We start from the raw sequence: 18,901 nt of genomic DNA, 5'->3' as shown, positions 1-18,901 counted from the left end.
GTGACAGGAAATAAGGAATAAGGAATAGGAAATAAACATAAATTAATAATTAAGACATAATAATTTAGAGGAACAGTGAATCCTGAATATGAACTTAATGGTGCTGGTATCTTGAAGAGTCAGTGTATTAAATCACATACATCTCTCTACAAACAAAGCAGACTTACACAAAGTCTACATAGCACTAATTTTGTTAAGAATCTCTTTTGAACACTTTTGACAAAATACAGCAACCGGAAGAAACTGCATACATTCTGCTGATGTGTTGTTAACATGTAGGATTCTAATCGAGGTCATGTATCAACACCTCGAACAGGCGAGTAATCTGCAGCTTTAATCTGTCTGTGTATTGAGTTCTGTGGTCAGATGAGAAGGTGCTTGTCACTGTGAGGGTTTCCTGTTATACTGATGTTACTGACAGCATAATGTTGTTAACTTCACTTCATTGTACACCTTTTATTTCATGGTACCTATTTGGAAACCACCTGACTCGTGTTAGTAAAGTATGAACACATATTGTAATAAAAAATAACCAACAATAAGGAAAAATGAATGCACCAAAACTCATACAGTACCAATAAAAATGTGGACAACCAACCCACAGTAAATCACTTTAGCAAGTTACGGTATCTGATACTTCTTATCAGGTTTGATCAGCAGTGAGTAAGGCATATCCCTGGTTTCCTGTGTTGGCTGTTAGCAAAAGCTTTTATTAGATCATAATACTCAATGCAGATTTATCACTTGTAGTGCTGTGGGTATTTTGGAGGCTGTTGTTTAGCAAACTGAACTAACTAACTGAACCCTATTGTTTATGTAGAGTGGCAAGAAAACACACGCACAGACGGAGCTCAGACCTCAGGCTGATAGCGATACCGAGAAACCAGATGTGTGATGACATGGACAGGTCTTACCCACAGCTCAATCTTCTGTCTTAATTCTATGTGATCTATCTGCAGCCTTTAACACAATCAACCACCAGATGCTCCTTTCCACACGTTCTGATTTGGGGATCACTGGGGCAGCTCTGGCCTGGCCTGTCCTACTTGACGGGATGTACATTGAAGGTATCTTGGCAGGGGCAGGTTTCTAACTCCCACTGCCTCCCCACTGGTGTGCTACAGGGAACAGTTCTTGGTCCGTTATTTTTTCCATCTATACTACATCCCTACTTTCCGTTATCCAGTCACGGGGCTTTTACTATTATTGCCATGCTGATGACACACAGCTCTTCCTGTCATTTCCACCAGATGACTGCACTGTCTCACTACGCATCTCTGCATGCTTCGCCCACATTACTGCTAGGATGAGAGAGAGGCATCTTCATCTCAACCTCTCCAAAACAGATGTTCTTGTCTTCCCTGCTAGACCTTTAATAAAGCCCAACATCAGTAACAACATAGGGTCTATCCCTATTAAGTCTCGCAGGAACCTGGGGGAGACCATTGATGAGCTTTATCAACCTCATCTCCTCTGTCTCAAGGGCATGCAGATTTGACCTTTTCAACATCAGAAAGATCAGACCCTACCCTCACAACTCATTGTGCATGATCTGGTCATATCTCGGCTTGATTACTGAACTGATGGGGTTAACAGCATGCACCATCAAACCCCTCCAGATATTCCAAAATGCAGCTACACAGTCTCATTTTGATCAGCCAAAAAGGACATGTCACATCACTTTTTAGATCTCTGCACTGGCTTCCTAGCAGACAAACCAGAACATCTGACATCGTCCTCTCCCTCACCTCTCCTCTCTCGATGTACAGTATCTTCATTTTGCCACTGAGCTGTTGTGACATATTTCCCTGGTGTTGCATCAATAAAGTATTATTTTATCTGTGGATGGCATCTGTGATAAAGATAATATGGAAATATTAATCACAATCCAATAGAACTGAATGACTAAATTCTTATATTAATTATTGAACAACAACCATGTTCTCAATGAACCCAAAAAACTAATTAATATCAAAGCTGAATATTTGTGGAAGTAGTTTTTAGTTTGAGCTATTTTAGGACGATATCTGTGTGTGCAGGTGACTATTATTGTGCATAATTATTAGGCAACTTAACAAAAAACAAATATATACCCATTTCAATTATTTATTTTCACCAGTGAAACCAATATAACATCTCAACATTCACAAATATACATTTCTGACATCCAAAAACAAAACAAAAACAAATCAGTGACCAATATAGCCACCTTTCTTTGCAAGGACACTCAAAAGCCTGCCATCCATGGATTCTGTCGGTGTTTTGATCTGTTCACCATCAACATTGCATGCAGCAGCAACCACAGCCTCCCAGACACTGCTCAGAGAGGTGTACTGTTTTCCCTCCTTGTAAATCTCACATTTGATGATGGACCACAGGTTCTCTATGGGGTTCAGATCAGGTGAACAAGGAGGCCATGTCATTAGTTTTTCTTCTTTTAGACCCTTTCTTGCCAGCCACGCTGTGGAGTACTTGGACGCGTGTGATGGAGCATTGTCCTGCATGAAAATCATGTTTTTCTTGAAGGATGCAGACTTCTTCCTGTACCACTGCTTGAAGAAGGTGTCTTCCAGAAACTGGCAGTAGGACTGGGAGTTGAGCTTGACTCCATCCTCAACCCGAAAAGGCCCCACAAGCTCATCTTTGATGATACCAGCCCAAACCAGTACTCCACCTCCACCTTGCTGGCGTCTGAGTCGGACTGGAGCTCTCTGCCCTTTACCGATCCAGCCACGGGCCCATCCATCTGGCCCATCAAGACTCACTCTCATTTCATCAGTCCATAAAACCTTAGAAAAATCAGTCTTGAGATATTTCTTGGCCCAGTCTTGACGTTTCAGCTTGTGTGTCTTGTTCAGTGGTGGTCATTTTTCAGCCTTTCTTACCTTGGCCATGTCTCTGAGTATTGCACACCTTGTGCTTTTGGGCACTCCAGTGATGTTGCAGCTCTGAAATATGGCAAAACTGGTGGCAAGTGGCATCTTGGCAGCTGCACGCTTGACTTTTCTCAGTTCATGGGCAGTTATTTTGCGCCTTGGTTTTTCCACACGCTTCTTGCGACCCTGTTGACTATTTTGAATGAAACGCTTGATTGTTCGATGATCCCGCTTCAGAAGCTTGGCAATTTTAAGAGTGCTGCATCCCTCTGCAAGATATCTCACTATTTTTGACTTTTCTGAGCCTGTCAAGTCCGTCTTTTGACCCATTTTGCCAAAGTAAAGGAAGTTGCCTAATAATTATGCACACCTGATATAGGGTGTTGATGTCATTAGACCAACCCCTTCTCATTACAGAGATGCACATCACCTAATATGCTTAATTGGTAGTAGGCTTTCGAGCCTATACAGCTTGGAGTAAGACAACATGCATAAAGGATGATGTGGTCAAAATACTCATTTGCCTAATAATTCTGCACTCCCTGTAATATAATATAATAACTGAACAAAAGTGTAAAAATACAAGCAATTACTATACACTGATGTTAACTTATCATCAAGGTGTACATTTCTCATATTCTTTATTTTAATTTGCATTAATGTATGTAGAAATATATTGCATTCTGAAATACAGTGCAGTGAAGTGTGTACACAGAGAGGAGGTGTTTGAAAATATTTTATTTTTGTTAGCACAGCTTACAAAAGATAATTCAGTATGTAAGAGCGTAGCAAAACAGTTAGTTAAGTCAGTGATATGATGAAAGTAAAAATATGAACATGTTTTAAATCATGACAGTTGTAATAGGACGTTTTAAGCTATGAAAGTGTGAAAGTGTGTTGTCTACTGGCTGACAAACAAATTCTTAATCTTTTGTTTGCTCACTTAGTTCAGCGGCATGTCTTAAACCACAGGACATACATGCAAGAATACATAGAGCAGGTACCAGGAGTTAAACCATCGACCTAAATTTGAACACTTGGAGTTGAATGGAAATGGAATTGTCCTCCGTCTAATGGTGTGTTTATCAGTGTCGGATGTGAAACACAACTCGAGTTAAACACACGTCTTCATCCTGAAAGAAGGAAGACATTTGTCCTTTAACATATACAAAGATAAACACATAGCAGGTAAAATGAAAAATAATGCTAATGAAAGCATATAATGTACAGACAGTTACCTGATTGTGTCTTGTTGGTCCGTTGGTGCCGGTTCTTTTGTAAAGATCTTGAGATTGTTTACCTGCTAAAATGAATACCGCATTATTTTACAGTAGTTCCCAAGAGACTAAACTACATTTACAAATATAACAATATTTAGTATTGTATCTTTGGTTTTGGTTATATTTACGTCTCTCAAAATAAAAAAATTAACTAATTCAGATAAAAACATCAACTATGCGAAAAAAATAGAGGAAAAACCTAATTAATCTGGTTACCTGTTTTCTGACAGATGTGATAAACCAAAATGAAGGCGAGGTAAGAGGAGAGAACAGTTAAGGCTGGAACGAACGGCATCATGACCCAGGGCACGCCACACACAGTGCATGGGCTGCACTCAGGGTATGGGTCAGTATCTGGATGAAATACAGTATAATATATGAACTACTTTTTATATTGAAAAAACAAAACAATTAAAAAAATAATGTTGTGGTTGCTACAGTACAAACAAACAAACCTGCAACACTGCAAGATACCTCATATCTCTAATTTTAAAGAAATCCCTTGGTGGTTCTGTATACAAGCCTATTAAATATTTCCTTACACAATATGTACAATTTCATATGTTCAACTTAAAATGTAATTTAATGCCACTGAGTGATGAGTCAGTAGTTCGGTGCAGAATACTTACTCAACAGGATCCTTGTTGCCTTTCTGCCATACTTGTAAATAGTTTTCCACTTGATGTATTCTTTATCCTCCACCTTGTTCTCCTCTGTTCCGCAGTAGTAGAGACCCTCATCAGAGTCATTGATGTTCAAAATCAAAAGGTCATAGGAGTCAGAAGAATAGTTCCTCAAATAGTGAAAATTGGGGAACTTCAGGGGATCAGTATAGTTAGTTGTGGTTCTCTTTAATTTAAGAGGAGTAGGATGGTTCTTATGGGAACAGTTCTTGTACCAAACTATGAAAACTCCAGTTGACACTTTGCAGTCACAGTAGAGAATGATGTTGTTGCCTGGTTTGACTGTCATCTCCAACACAGATGCAAAGGTCTGATTAAGATGGCAGAAAACCGCTAAAATACAAAAAAGAAATGAGAACAAGAAAACACAAAATCACGGTTGCAGCTTAGTCTTCAGCATAACACAACACAAAACAAAACATAATGTACGAAACGATGTTATTCGGAATGACTTAATTTTATCTTCACGTATTCAATACAAATTACCCAAGAGAACAGTGAGGAAAATACACAGCCAATCCATATGTTGAGACCAGGGACCGCACGACAAAAGAGATCACGAATTATGTCTTATGCATGCCATTTATACTTGTGCAGTTATTTCCATTAAAGGAAATGCAGGTGGTGATTGGCTAGTTAAATGGCTGCTACAAGGTAAAAGCAGACTTGGTCAATGTAGAGCAAAAATGTTTCAATGAGAACACAATCTACAGCACAATCTACAGCCTTTTTGGTGTGTTTGCTCTAGATGAGAGCCGTGAGTTTCCTGTTAACAGTCTTTATCATAGCCTACGATCATGTTTCCATTGCACAACAAATATATGACACAATAGCAGACTGATTTACACCGATTCTCAGTCATGGAGCTACTGGTTATCCCAAAAATGCTGTTCAGTGGCAACTGGACTTGTTTTAAGTTCATGAAGATGTTTCCCCTTCTATCCAGAAGAAGGGACTAGCTTGTCATGTTTTTTGTTTTGTGATGAACTAATGAGCTGTTCCTGTAATAATGTCTGGTGATACTTTGATAGGTGTTAACATATTGTAATTCGTATTACTGGTTCCTGTGATTTGTTTAGTCACAATGAAAATAAGCATTGCCAGCAGACAACCTATTCTGTTTTAAGGTACAGTAATATTGTGTTGTTACTGCAAGAAATATACTTATTTGTTTTGTCCTTGTTTTGGTGGCAATTTCCACCACTCAATATCCAATCTCTGCTTCATAAACTGAATCTAGTGAAAGATTTAACACATTCTACTGGCTTCATGTATTTCTTCCACTAGGGGCATATATGTTTTTACACTGAATTGCAGGTAGATCATATAAAACTGAGAAATATTTTTTTGTCATGATATTAACTACTATATGTATGTGCACAATATAATTTCGTTTACACTGCCGTGGGAGAAACATTTGGGTTTTGGTGGCTTTTCTGGGTTGTTACTCATCACCTCCACTAGAGGTCAGGAGAGTTTAAAACTTTAACTTCAATCTTACACCATCTGCATGTTTCTGTAAGTATTTGAAATAAGTTTTTAAAAACAGTTCATCTGTAAACTCTTTGTTGTGTGACTCTAAAATAAACTGTGGGCTAGTTACAGATTATAAAAAACAGATTTCTAGGCATACTTTTTTAATCATATAGAGTCTGAAGACTGTACTTTAAATGACATCATTCAGGATTTTATTGTGTCTTGTAATGAAAGCAGCTACATCTGTTACGAAGTATCTCATCTTGGTGCTTGTTATTTCTTATTCTTTACATGTTCATGAACATGACAAATGTCCATGACAGGTTCTGTCACAGTGGTTCCTTGAGCTATATTTGATGGCAATTGATATTAATATTGTTCTATAAATAAATCTCAATGGGCATGTGCTTTATGAAAAACCTGTGACGCTGCAGTTATGCGGCATGCACCTTTAATATTTGACTATGAGGGAGCTCCATACGAGAAACAATTTGACACTGCAATTATTATGCAACTATAATGTAATATCAGTTCTTTTTGGAGGAAGAGCTGCATAAGTAACACAGCATTGTTATACAGCACTGTATACCAACTCAGATCCATGTTTCTTCTTTCTATACAACTGATGCACATTTTAAAGCTCAGATCACATCTTCCACTTTAAAAATGAATATTCTCCTAAAATAAATGTTATACATGGAAGGAGAAGATTAACTGGATCACAAATTTCCAAATGAATGAAATCAGGCTGTAATGAAAAGCATTTAAAGACCCAGAAACCCTTTCTTCACTCTTGGAAAGAGATTATTGTTGACAGACAACTAAAAATCATTGCATCCATGTCTAGACGCAGACGTTCTCTCACGGCCTCAGAGGAAACTGGAGGAGGAGGTGAGATGACAGAAAGAAAAAAAAAGTCTCAAACCTCCTTGGTCATAACTTGCAACAACCACCGCGCTCTTTCATTTTATGTGGAACATAGATAAAGTGATGCAGCCTGTTCCCTGTTGCCTGTGTGCATGCACAAGTATGCTTGAGGTGTGATCTGCTTGTTTTAAAATAGCTCTCTGTTCACCGCATATTCGTGCGAGGTTTGCTGTGTCGGAATAAGAACAAAACGTGTTTTTGACAAACAAGAATCTGATTTGTTTCTACTTGTTTCGCATTTTCAATGAATAATCCCCTCATGGATGGTAGAGACACAAAATATAAGTTAGAGTGAAGACTAAGATATATAAAATGCTGAATACATGTCACAATCCATTCACATTTATTACAAATTAATGCAAACACATTTGTTTGTGCTTCTGATATAAAGAAGCAGACAAACAGCAAACTGTATTTTCACTATGACCTCAATGACTGATGAAACCACTCTCTGCATGTCTCAGCAAACAACTCATATACACATATACAAATACAGTAGAAGTTCTCCCCTCCAAAGACATGCACGTTAGGTTAGGGTTACTTAATCACTCTGTGTGCGTGAATGTGAATGTGAACAGTTGTCTGTCTCTGTAATTCTGCCCTGCGGTGGACTGGCAGTGGTGTCCTCTAAGCTGATTCTAATAAATTCTTTAAATAACATTTAAGTTATAAGATATATTAGTTTATGTGGGTTTTTCTTTTTTTTTTTTTTTGCACAGATTAATTATATACTATATTAACTATAAGTCTTATTCTGTGTCACAGAATCAGCTCCAGCACATTTAAATTGTTCAAAGGGCTGACTGCTAATTTAAGAGAAACAGAAACTCATCTACAGTTCTAGCTAAGGTAAAACAATGTGTTTGTGCAGCACTTTGGTCTATGACCAAACACTTTTGTAACCATACTTAATTATTATTTAAACTAACTAACTAGTGGAGACTAGTTAGTTTGTAAGTGGACACGCCTAATCTTGTTCATTTGTTATTATTGTTAAAATATAACCTGTACTGAAAGCTGCATTTCTTTCTATTGTACATACATTACATTACATTTTATGTCTACATAAGAAGAAAAGAACAAAAATTAAGTGTGATATGAACAGCCAGCAACACCGACAACCAAAAACAGTTTAGATATTTTATGTTAATTTTCAAATTAATATCTTAAGAGTTAGGATTTTTATTTCACCATTGATATTTAAAAAAAAAAATACTATTGACAAACTAGTTTTTAAACTATGCACACATAGCAGGTTTTTTCTTTCTTTTGTTCTTGCTTGCATTAATCTCTCTCTGAGCTCATAGGCAGTTTGGTGCAGGTTTTTCTGACTGACTCTTCTTTTCGTATCAGCTCATTGAGTTTTGTTGCTGATGCCTTCACCACCCAAGCTTCACAGCATTGGAAGTAATAATAGTTTATTAAAGAAACCTCAGGTCAAACAACCACAAACAACAAACAACCCAAGAGCAGACGATATAAGGGGAACAATAAAGTATAATGCGGCATGCAGTCTTACAAAGTGGACCTGGTAGGGTCCATGTGATTTGTAAGATAAGTATAGAAGCTGTGCACATTTGTAAAATGTTATCATTATGACATCAAAGATATTGGTATTCAAACATTTCACTGGCACTACATAAGCCCAAAAAAAATTACATAGTTACATGTGAAATGCATTATTATAAACAACTACATAGTCTACATTTAGTAGTTTTCATAACAGGCACCTGAGATGCAAACAAACAAACAAAAAAAGAAAAATCTGAGAGCAATAAAAAGGAAAAGGAAAGATTGTATCACCTGAGTACTGAGCATTGCCTGAACTTGTATAGAAGTGTATTTGCCCTGGTTCCATGGTCCTAGCACCTAACTGAGCTGCTGTACTATGACATAGACTTGTGTAATGTAATACAATCACATTACCATGGAACTCATATACTGTGTTACTGTTACACAAAGTGATGGGAGAAGGCAAATGTGAAATGCATCTTCAGGAAGTTGCTGAAGTGCCTTTGCTGAGAAACAGAAATGAACATAGTACCTGCATTAAACAGGCAGCCGACTCCTGATTCACTTTAACTTGAGTAGAATTTCATAAATATCAATTATGATTTTACAAAATTTGTCATTTTCATTTCTGTAATAAAACACACTTTACATTTTGTAATCAAACACACTTTACATCCTGCAGGTATTGATGTCGGAATAAGTGCAGAAATCTGAACTCTGGGATTCCGTCTTCTTCACTTTCTTTGACGCCTGTCGGATTTCCAGTGCAGCATAACACACATCTTCATCCTGAGATTTGACATTTGTTGTTTAGATGTATGATCTTGTACTGGTAACACCATAACTTATCTCATTTCACTGATGCTGGTTGTTGTATTGTATGTCTGAAGCGTGTTTTGTTCAACAGTTTCAAAAACAAAACCTATGGCTACTGGTCGAAATAATACTTATTAGAAAGGATAAATCCCATAAATTACCTGATTTTCTTTTGTGAGACCTCTGGTTTCAAATCTTTTCTCATTAAAGTGACCGTCTTTACCTGTAGAAACATATAAAGCATCATTATCAACCTGGAAAACTGTGAGAGAAGCGTAATTATCTGAAGCCAGTTTTGTGTAATAAGTAGAATAAAAACAAAAAATATATCCAGAGAAGAGATCTGATCATTTGCATAACAGAGAACTAAGGGAAGAAGACTACAACGGAGCAGATACCTGTTTTCTTACTGAAGTGATAAACCAGAAGGGAGGAGAGGAGAGAGGAGAAAACAGCACAAGTCGGACACAAATAGAACAGCAGTTTCCAGCACAGACCACAATCTTGAGGATTCGTTTGATAATGCGGTTCAACTGAAAAAACAAAACAAAACCAAACAAAGTTATGTCGATTAGCTGTAATTCTTATCTCATGAAATGATTTATTTTGAATTTTCTTGGTAAAATGATATCTGTGCATTATATATCTAAAAAACTTGTTATTAAATAAACATCCACTCCACAGTAATATCAACATAAATTTGCTGGTTCTAAAATTTTAAAAATAAAACAAAATAGATAAATAACTTTTATGAAATGTGACCCATCAACCCTTTCCTGTTTGATCCACCTTTATTGCTTTTGGCTACTATCAAAGTCTAATTGAACAAATTACATCTGAAAAAAAAAAAAACATTATTTATTAAGTGTATATTGTACATGCAGTATTGTTCGGGAACAGTGCTTTTGCCTTCTCCATTACGTTTTTTCTACCTTTTGGGGATTAATTAATCAAATTGTGAATTATTGCTTAGACAACTAAGAAAAGTCAGACCAGATTTACTTACACAAAAAGATCCTGGTTGTGACATTGCTGTAGCTGTAAACATATTTTTGATTCAGTTTTATCTCATCCTCCACCTTCAGCTGTTCAGTTCCACAGTAATAGAGGCCTTCGTCAGAATCAGTGATGTTCAAAATCAGCAGGTCGTAGGATTCAGAGGACTGGTTTTTCACAAAATGGAAACGAGGGAAGGGATTCAGAAAACCGTTGCTGTCGTCTTTGTCCATTAATTCCATTTCATGTGGGTATCTGGTGCTCAGAACTAGTGAAGGCTGGTTCACATGAGAACAGATCCTGTACCACCTTATGTACACTCCGCTAGATGTTTTACAGTCACAGTAGAGAGTGATGTTGTCTCCTAGTCTGACAGGCAACTCCAGCATAGGTCCAGAGACCTGAACTTGACTGGTAGCATTAACTCCTGAAATAGAAACTAAAGAAGCAGGTATTTATTCATTTTTACTTATTAATGCATTTTACTCAACAACAAGAAAATGTGGCACTAGATTATTCTATTAAATTTAACTTTATAACAAGAAATCAGAAATTTACCTAAGAGAAAGATAATTAAAGTATACAACTTATCCATGTGCGCTGAAGAGCTGAAGTTGTAAGACAGTCGACCTGTTCTAACTCACATGTTAAACCTGCGCAGACGTATCTATTAAAGGAAATGCAAATGTTGATTGGCTGGCTGAATGGAACAAATGCGTCTGTGGTTGTTTGATGCTGTGATGCTACATAAGGTTCTGGCACAGATTTAGCAAGATAAAATCTTAAGAAATTTTACAACACCTTTCACTAAGGGGGGCACCATGTACACGTTACATTATACATTATACATTATACATTATACATTATACATTAAATGTTTCCAATATTAAGTAGGAGCACTGTTGGATGGAAGTATTGACCCAAACAACTGCCTCATCTATGACTGGCTGTGCTTTTGTTCACCAGTAGCTTGTCCTCCCACTGTGTAGGTCACCACAGTTTGCTACTTTCTGTGCATGGTCCTAGTGGCAGAAAAACCTGTGTCTCTGTGTGGTGGTGACTTTGAAAAAAGACAGAGATGCCACTGTTGAAGATTGTCCTGAGTCTCTCAGATGCCGTACCCATGTACAGAGCGACTGCGATGCAGTGCCTGTTCTTTTTGTAGCTGTTTTTACAAAGGCCCACTTTGGGTAGTCACAATCTTTTAAAGCTTCTTTGAGGCGTTTGTTCTCTTCACCAATCGTCTCAGTACTTGTAGGCATATTCATGGCCTGTTGGTGAAAGAAACTGCTGCTTGTATTCCCTTTGGGCGTTGAGAGCCTTTAAATAAATACTGATCGTTATGAGTGGGTTTCCTTTCAACTTCACTACCAAGGCTTCTGTCTTGTTTCATGTGCATTGCTTAGACTAACAAAGCCAGTCTCTATTGTTTTCCTATGTGAACTTGATGTGATGGCTTATATTTTTGGCCCAAGAGTTGTCCAGACTCTAAACTAAAGTGGTTTCACATTGCTTTATTGAAGGATGTGCTCTCTATTTCTGTCATGCATCAGTTAGAAACAAACAGCAAACTGCTTCTGTATGTGGAAACTATCGTCCTATCTGAAGTAGGTAGTGTTTAAGTTTAGGTACAGGGTTCATATCTGATCTGGCGTAGGCATTTCCTTAAAGTCTCCACTGCCCCATATTTGAAATGTATACATATGAAAAGAAAGTTGTGTAAGCATGCTTTCGATCTGTGTCAGATTTTGATTTGGTTTTAGATGTGGTGTACAGCTGATGCTGGTGTTATCATCTGCACCCTCTTGTCTACCCTGTACTGTACATGTGGGGCATTTTCTCCAGGTAAAAGCAATGCTCAACAGATGTCACCTCTGCAAAGAGTAACTGAAACATTTACTCTAAGTATTTCTATTTTCTGATGGACAATTTTACCTAAAGTCAGAAACGCTCTCCAGGACTTTGCTGTCACCTCGTCATTCTTTTTCAGACCATCAGTGGTAAACCGGACTTGCCTTAATCATTCAGGAGTGGTCACAAAAAGTGGTCAGCATAAGCATTTCTTTACAAATAAATTGCACGTCTCTTAGACACCATCCTGACTAGACTGCTGAAAGATATTTTATCTTGATCAGTACGTCCACATTAGATCAGATCAATCTATCTTTACTAACAGGCTACTACCACAGGCAGGGACAGCACTGGGCTGGTTTAAATCTTATCTATCAGATAGATTCCAGTTTGTGCATGTTAAATATAAGTCTTCCATGTACACCAAAGTAAGTTATGGAATTCCACAGGGTTCTGTGCTTGGACCAATTCCTTTCACTCTATATATGCCCCCCTTGGACAATATTATTAGGAAACACTCTATAAATATCCATTGCTATTTAGATGATTGCTATTTTTATGTTTGTGTATTAAAGCAGAATAAGCTAATGAATTAATTAAACTTCAAACATGCTTAAAAGACATGAAGGCCTGGATGTCTTCTAATCTTTTACCTCTAAATTCAGACACTTTGAGATGTGATGACTAATCATATCTTACCCTAGATGACATAACACTGGCCTTAGGTAATACTCTCAGGAATCTCAGAGATATCTTTGACCAGGATATCTCCTTTACATCATATATAAAAGAAATCACTGGAACTGCCTTCTTCCGCTTTGCTAAAATTATTGATTTTTTAAGCTAGTATAAATTCTTAGGCCTTTCCCATGCTAGAGCTCTGTAGTCATGTTAGGGTCTATTTTTCAGTGTGGGTTTCCTGTGATCACATAAGTTACATGATGGCTGAGGTAACTTTTACGATCAGTGCTGTCTTTGAACCTACGTGGTTTGTGGGGGCAGTCAGTAAGCTAAAAGATGTACGGTACATAAAGAAAGCTACAACAACAAAAGCAACAATACATACAATGTGTTTCCTGTCGCTTTGAGTTATGATAACAACAACAACAACAACAACAACAATAATAAATACTTTATTAATTCCCTTAGGGAAATTCTTTGTGGACGGCCCAGCCCTTGAGGCACCAAGGGTTTGGAGTTCAGTGTCTTGTCCAGGGAACTGAGCCTACCAACTGAGTCACAATATTATATTAAATGTTATCATTGTTGATCATTGTTGTTCATTGTTGTCTACATATATGCTTGGGGTTGCTATGCTTTTTTAAAACATTTTTTTTTCTGTTTTAGCCCATGTGTACTCTGGTGGTCTTTAAGAATGGCTTTTAACTGTTTGGTCCATCTTTTCATTTTCTCACCTGGTCTCTGCCACTCATAAATGTAACAATAGCTTAATGCTGCCACCAACGGCTTCACAGCTTATTCACCAGGTGACAAATGGTATTTCCTGATCTAACACTTAGCATTCAAGCAAAAACCTGAGTTTAGTGTCCAAAAAACAATACAATGTGTAATCATATGACCTTTATGTTTGCAAAATCCATGACTGTCTTTCACACTGTATCCAGATTTGGCTTCCAGCCAGCTTCTATAAAAGGATTAACAGAGTGTTGTCAGGATTTCCCCTCTGGCAGGTTCTTCTATCTCTTCAGCTCTGTCAGAGAGACTACAGAGACCAGACAGATTCCAGGAGGTCTTAATGTCTCTGCTTTAGTAATGCTCGCCTGAATCCTTGGTGGTTTGAAAACTTTTTTTTGTTCAGTCTTTCTTCCTAAATGTGCCAGAAGAAGCTTCTTCCATCAGCAAAAAATGCTACTGGTTGACAGAAATAACTTTCAGTGGAAACAGGATGCATCTAAACTGAATTTTAAAATGTCATATCAAAAGAAATTCAACAGAATTGCTTGTAAAATTTTATTTGTGTGGCATGCATGTGACAATGAATAGAAGTATTGGTCCATGTAAATAAGAAAATACATGCAATGAGACCAATACTGAGAAATTTGATGTTATATTTATTTCATATTATAATATAGTATCAATTAACTCAAAGTTATTATTTATAAAAGTATTTCAGTTTGTATGACCTACTTCCCCTCCATGTTTGCGTGGTTTCTCCTTGTGAATGGAAGCAATAATTGGCAAAATCACTTTAATCAAGTCTTAATACCTCCTCCTTGACCTCCTTGATGTCAATCAGTCTGGCTTCAAGAGTGGTCACTCCACAGAAATAGCACTCCTGAAGGTTGTTGAATTCTGTTCAAATCTTACTTGACCTATCTGCAGCCTTTGACATGATAAACCACCAGATCCTCCTGTCTAAACTCGCTCGTTTGGGCATCACTGGTGCAGCTCTGACCTGGCTTAAGTCTTTCTTGTCTGGACAAACCTTCAAAGTATCTTGGTAGAGGCAAGTTTCTAACTCTTACTGCCTCTCCACTGGCGTGCCGCGGGGCTTAGTTCTTGGTCCTCTACTTTTTTCCATCTATACTACATCCCTACTTTCCATTATCCACTTGCATTGTTTTTCCTATTCTTGCTATGCTGATGACACACAACTCTTCCTGTACTTTTCAGAGGATGACTCTATCTCATCTCTGACACTATTTCATTCACATCTCTGCATGTCTTTTTTCAAATCTCTGCTTAAATGAGAGAAAGACATCTTCATCTCAACTTCTCTGAGATAGAAGATCTCTTCTTTCCTGCTAGACCTTCAATACGACACAACATTAGTAACATAAGGTCTTTAGTGATTGTCCTCAGAGAATTTAATAAACTATAACTACTATTGTGCTGTCTCAACTTAAACTTTTAAATCTCATGCAAAAGAATCCCCAGCTGTTTTCCTTGACTCTTGCAAAGTTCACACCCAGGACTACATGTCAATATGAAACACACTATGCTTTTGTGACATGGCTGTTTCTAAAGGTTAAATTGATGATCATAACTTGCAAAAACCTAATTTATACATTTAAACAATGTATACAATTTATATACTTACTCTGTAGCCTCCCAAAAAAATTCCTGAGTCCTCTCTCTGCACAGACTCAATTAAATTGTCCTAAACTATTTTAATTGAACCCCAGAATAAAAATATGACCTCTGTAAAAACATGCCTTTGACAAGAGAACATGTTCTATGGTTAACAGTTGTTTTCATGTCAGAGTAGATTTCTAATAGTTCGATGGTGCACTGAGGTCATTAAGGTGTTTTGATGGTCATATTTTCCATACCTAACCTCTCTCTCACAGTAATCAGTCCATGTATACGTTTGTCACTCACTAAGTCTATATACAACAACACTGAGCTCTGAAACCTCACTGCTACTCTGCTGTCTGCTTTCACAAATCTAATTCGCTGGCTTTGCCAGGGAGATTTGTGAGCTCAGTGACAATCTCTGCCATGGTCGCTCACATTTATTTCAGAGCATTACACGAGCAGAGCACCACCAAACTAAAATGCATGTTGCTGCAATAAATGATTAAAACCTTGACACAAATGTCCCTGCTGAATTAAATAAAATGCCAGGCATCAAATGAGTTTTGTAAAAGCACTGGGCTGTGAATCCGCTAGCCCAACAGACTGCAAGACAATTATTGGTAATATGAAGTTCCAACAGTTTAACCATTTAGAATATAGAAACAATGAACAACAACAACAACAACAACAACAACAACAACAACAATAAACTACTAATACTTTATTGCTTTCCATGGGGAAATTACTGCGGACAGGCAGCTGTGTACAGTGCTTTGGGGGCTCACAATAGTCCAGAAACATACAGCTACTGTAGAACAACCTGTGCTCGAATCTGCCACCTGGGTGCTTTTCCTGTGTCTCCCTGGTACTATGGGTTCCTCTAACTGTTAAAGTGAAAATGGTCAGGTAACTTAATTTGAAAATCCAAAATTATACTGAATTAAAAGACAAATAATAAGAACTAAAACTTGCAAATGCTTCCAATCTTTGTCTGATCAGTGTCTAATATAAAATTTTCGGACACCTTTGTCTTTAACAAAACTTTTGTTTAGGACGGTTGTAGTCGAATTCAATGATTGTGCAGCCACTGGAACATACAAAGGCAGTTTGCAACAAGGGTGCAAACTACATGAATATCGCCATTCAGACATTCAGATCAGTCTGATAAAATCTGTTGCACAAATCAGTGTCACAAATGACTTACCATTTATTACTTTTATTAATTCATAATAAAATTAGTCAAATATAACTTTACACAGACATTACACTAACAACATCCACAATACATTGAATACTGTAAGAGCATAATAAACAAAAGGCAATAATAATCAAATACTTCCCAGGCTCTTACAGGCTAAATGCAGTGTGTGTGTGTGTGTATCCATCAGATAAGGATAAAGATGGAAAGAGATATGTGTGAAGCATAATAAGACTGTGTGAAATACACTAAATTGACTCATTCAGTCAATTGATTCATTGGGTTGTGATGTGTAAAGTAAATGTATATGATTACTGACATAAAATACTGTAAAGTAAAATACCTTTTAATCTGTAGCTAGTTTTCTTTAAATGAAAAAACAAAAACATACCTGTTTTCTGACAGAACTGACAAACAAAAGGACAGGAGAGTATAAAGGGACAACAGCAATAGCTGGACACAAAGAGAAGGGCAGCGTCTTCTGGAGACAGACGATGGGTTGAAGTTGGGCAATGTGTCTCACTGGAGTCTGAATCAAAGCCAGACATGTTTAGGTCAGTCAATGTATGATAAATTGTAATTATGTAATTATATTCATAAAATACTGTAGATAGAGAAAATATAGAGTCATATTAGTCCTTAAAATGTCTCCAATCTGACAGAAATCCCTTTTACCTACTGTTGTACATAATTTTAAGTACAACAACAGTGAGGACTCAATATACTATGAGGATTTTACCTAAAAGAAGGATTTGAAAAATGACCTACTGTTGAGAGACAGCAAAACTAGTCTCAGTTGTCATCATTTTTCCAGGTGTTTCCATTAAAGGAAATGTAAGTAGTGATTGGCTCATTGAATAGAACAATTTTATTCAGTTGTTTTCTATTGGTGTGGTGCTACATGATGTTCTCGATGTAAAGAAACAATTTTTTTTTTTTTTGTGATTAGACAACGTAGATAATAATAGAATAAAAAAATAAAAAAAAACTCTGGCATGTCTGAAATTAGAAGCAGAAAATTAGAGGATATCCAGGCCTTTATGTCTTTTAAACATGCTTGAAGTTTGACTAATTGATTTGTTTCTTCTGGTTTCATAGATTAATATAGCCGGGTAAAGGAAATTTATTGAGTGTTTTATAAAGATATTGCCTAAGGGGGATATATATAAAGTGAAAATAATTGGTCCAAGCACAGAACCCTGTGGAACTCTTTAACTAACTTTTGTGTGCATGGCATTGGCATTGACTCATTCACACTGACATATTCTTCCTGCCACAGCCAGGTTTCGGTGATACAAAATAAATCTATTTATTATAAATACAAAATTATAACCAGATGTAATACAAGGTCAAACACCAGCAAAAAATACCAACCCTACTGTGTTGGATTTTATTAGGTAAATTTAATTTTACAAATTAGGATTTAAAACTTTAAACAACAGCCAAATACTTTTTACAGGTGAGCTGGCAATCCAGCTTGCTGGAATACCCCTGAGACATAAATCTGTTCCAAAGTAGTCTCAGTTTGTAGTTTCAAAAGTTAACAACACAACAACTGCAAAAAAGAAATTTAACTACTTGTATCACTTTGCACATGTGAATGTAATATAACATGTTGCACATAGACATAGACTCAAAACATGAGATGAACATGTGTTTGCATGCTGACTGGTAGTGAAATGTGTCAGTCTGGCAAATCAGCCTTTTTATTTTCCAAAATGCTGCATCTGTAAAAGTCAAGCAGCGTTTGAATTCATAACTGCCCTGCTCCTACACCCACTAAATACACCATCCCGCCCACCCTGTAAGGTTAGCTGCCACAGCTTCACTAATGGCTACAAAGATCTCTTGTTTTGCAGAAAGAGATTTTTTTAAGCTGTGAAGCAAAATTTACTTACCTAATTAACTTTACTTTTCCCAAAGACAAAACTATAAAACAACAATGGATACAGTTACAGGCCAACAGGAGACTTCGAGCAATGGTTTTATCTGTTCATTTAGCTTAAACTGCGGAAGTGTTGGGTTCAAGTCATCACTACCATTATGAAATGTAACATGAGATTTTGTTCAAAAATGAAACAACAAAAAGATTCTCTGTTCTGTGTTTTTTGTGCAGTTAATACATTTTTAATTTGTTATCTAAGAGATGGAAGGAAACAAAACACACCTGTTATTGTTGTAAGTCTAGAAAAAGAAAAATTAAAAGAATACATTTGAGTATGCACAATCTGTAGCAACTACAAAAAC

At 36.9% G+C, this 18,901-nt stretch overlaps 2 protein-coding genes across 4 annotated transcripts; both read right to left on the bottom strand.

Moving 5' to 3' along the window:
* Positions 1 to 3,650: 3,650 nt before the first annotated feature.
* LOC113162318 lies at positions 3,651 to 5,376 on the bottom strand. 2 transcript variants are annotated; one of them, XM_026360384.1, is made up of 5 exons: positions 5,326 to 5,376; positions 4,786 to 5,172; positions 4,373 to 4,510; positions 4,115 to 4,179; positions 3,651 to 4,009 (listed from the first exon to the last, which is right to left on the bottom strand). In XM_026360384.1, the coding sequence occupies exons 1-5, from the start codon at positions 5,360 to 5,362 to the stop codon at positions 3,962 to 3,964; spliced, it is 675 nt and encodes a 224-aa protein (XP_026216169.1). In that variant the 5' UTR covers positions 5,363 to 5,376; the 3' UTR covers positions 3,651 to 3,961. The 2 variants fall into 2 exon arrangements, with proteins under 2 accessions (XP_026216169.1, XP_026216170.1); XM_026360385.1 differs by having other exon boundaries at positions 4,115 to 4,176.
* Positions 5,377 to 8,659: 3,283 nt separating this feature from the next.
* Positions 8,660 to 11,188, bottom strand: LOC113162295. Of its 2 annotated transcripts, none has more exons than XM_026360356.1 (5): positions 11,125 to 11,188; positions 10,577 to 11,005; positions 9,969 to 10,103; positions 9,732 to 9,793; positions 8,660 to 9,543 (listed from the first exon to the last, which is right to left on the bottom strand). In XM_026360356.1, exons 1-5 carry the CDS (start codon positions 11,159 to 11,161, stop codon positions 9,424 to 9,426), a joined length of 783 nt encoding a protein of 260 aa, XP_026216141.1. In that variant the 5' UTR covers positions 11,162 to 11,188; the 3' UTR covers positions 8,660 to 9,423. The 2 variants fall into 2 exon arrangements, with proteins under 2 accessions (XP_026216141.1, XP_026216142.1); XM_026360357.1 differs by having other exon boundaries at positions 10,577 to 10,993; positions 11,125 to 11,187.
* Positions 11,189 to 18,901: the final 7,713 nt, after the last annotated feature.

Source organism: Anabas testudineus, chromosome 1, assembly GCF_900324465.2.
Source record: "Anabas testudineus chromosome 1, fAnaTes1.2, whole genome shotgun sequence".
NCBI lineage: Eukaryota > Metazoa > Chordata > Actinopteri > Anabantiformes > Anabantidae > Anabas > Anabas testudineus.
Note: the sequence above shows the minus strand (reverse complement) of the source record. Positions and strands in the feature narration are given on the sequence as shown.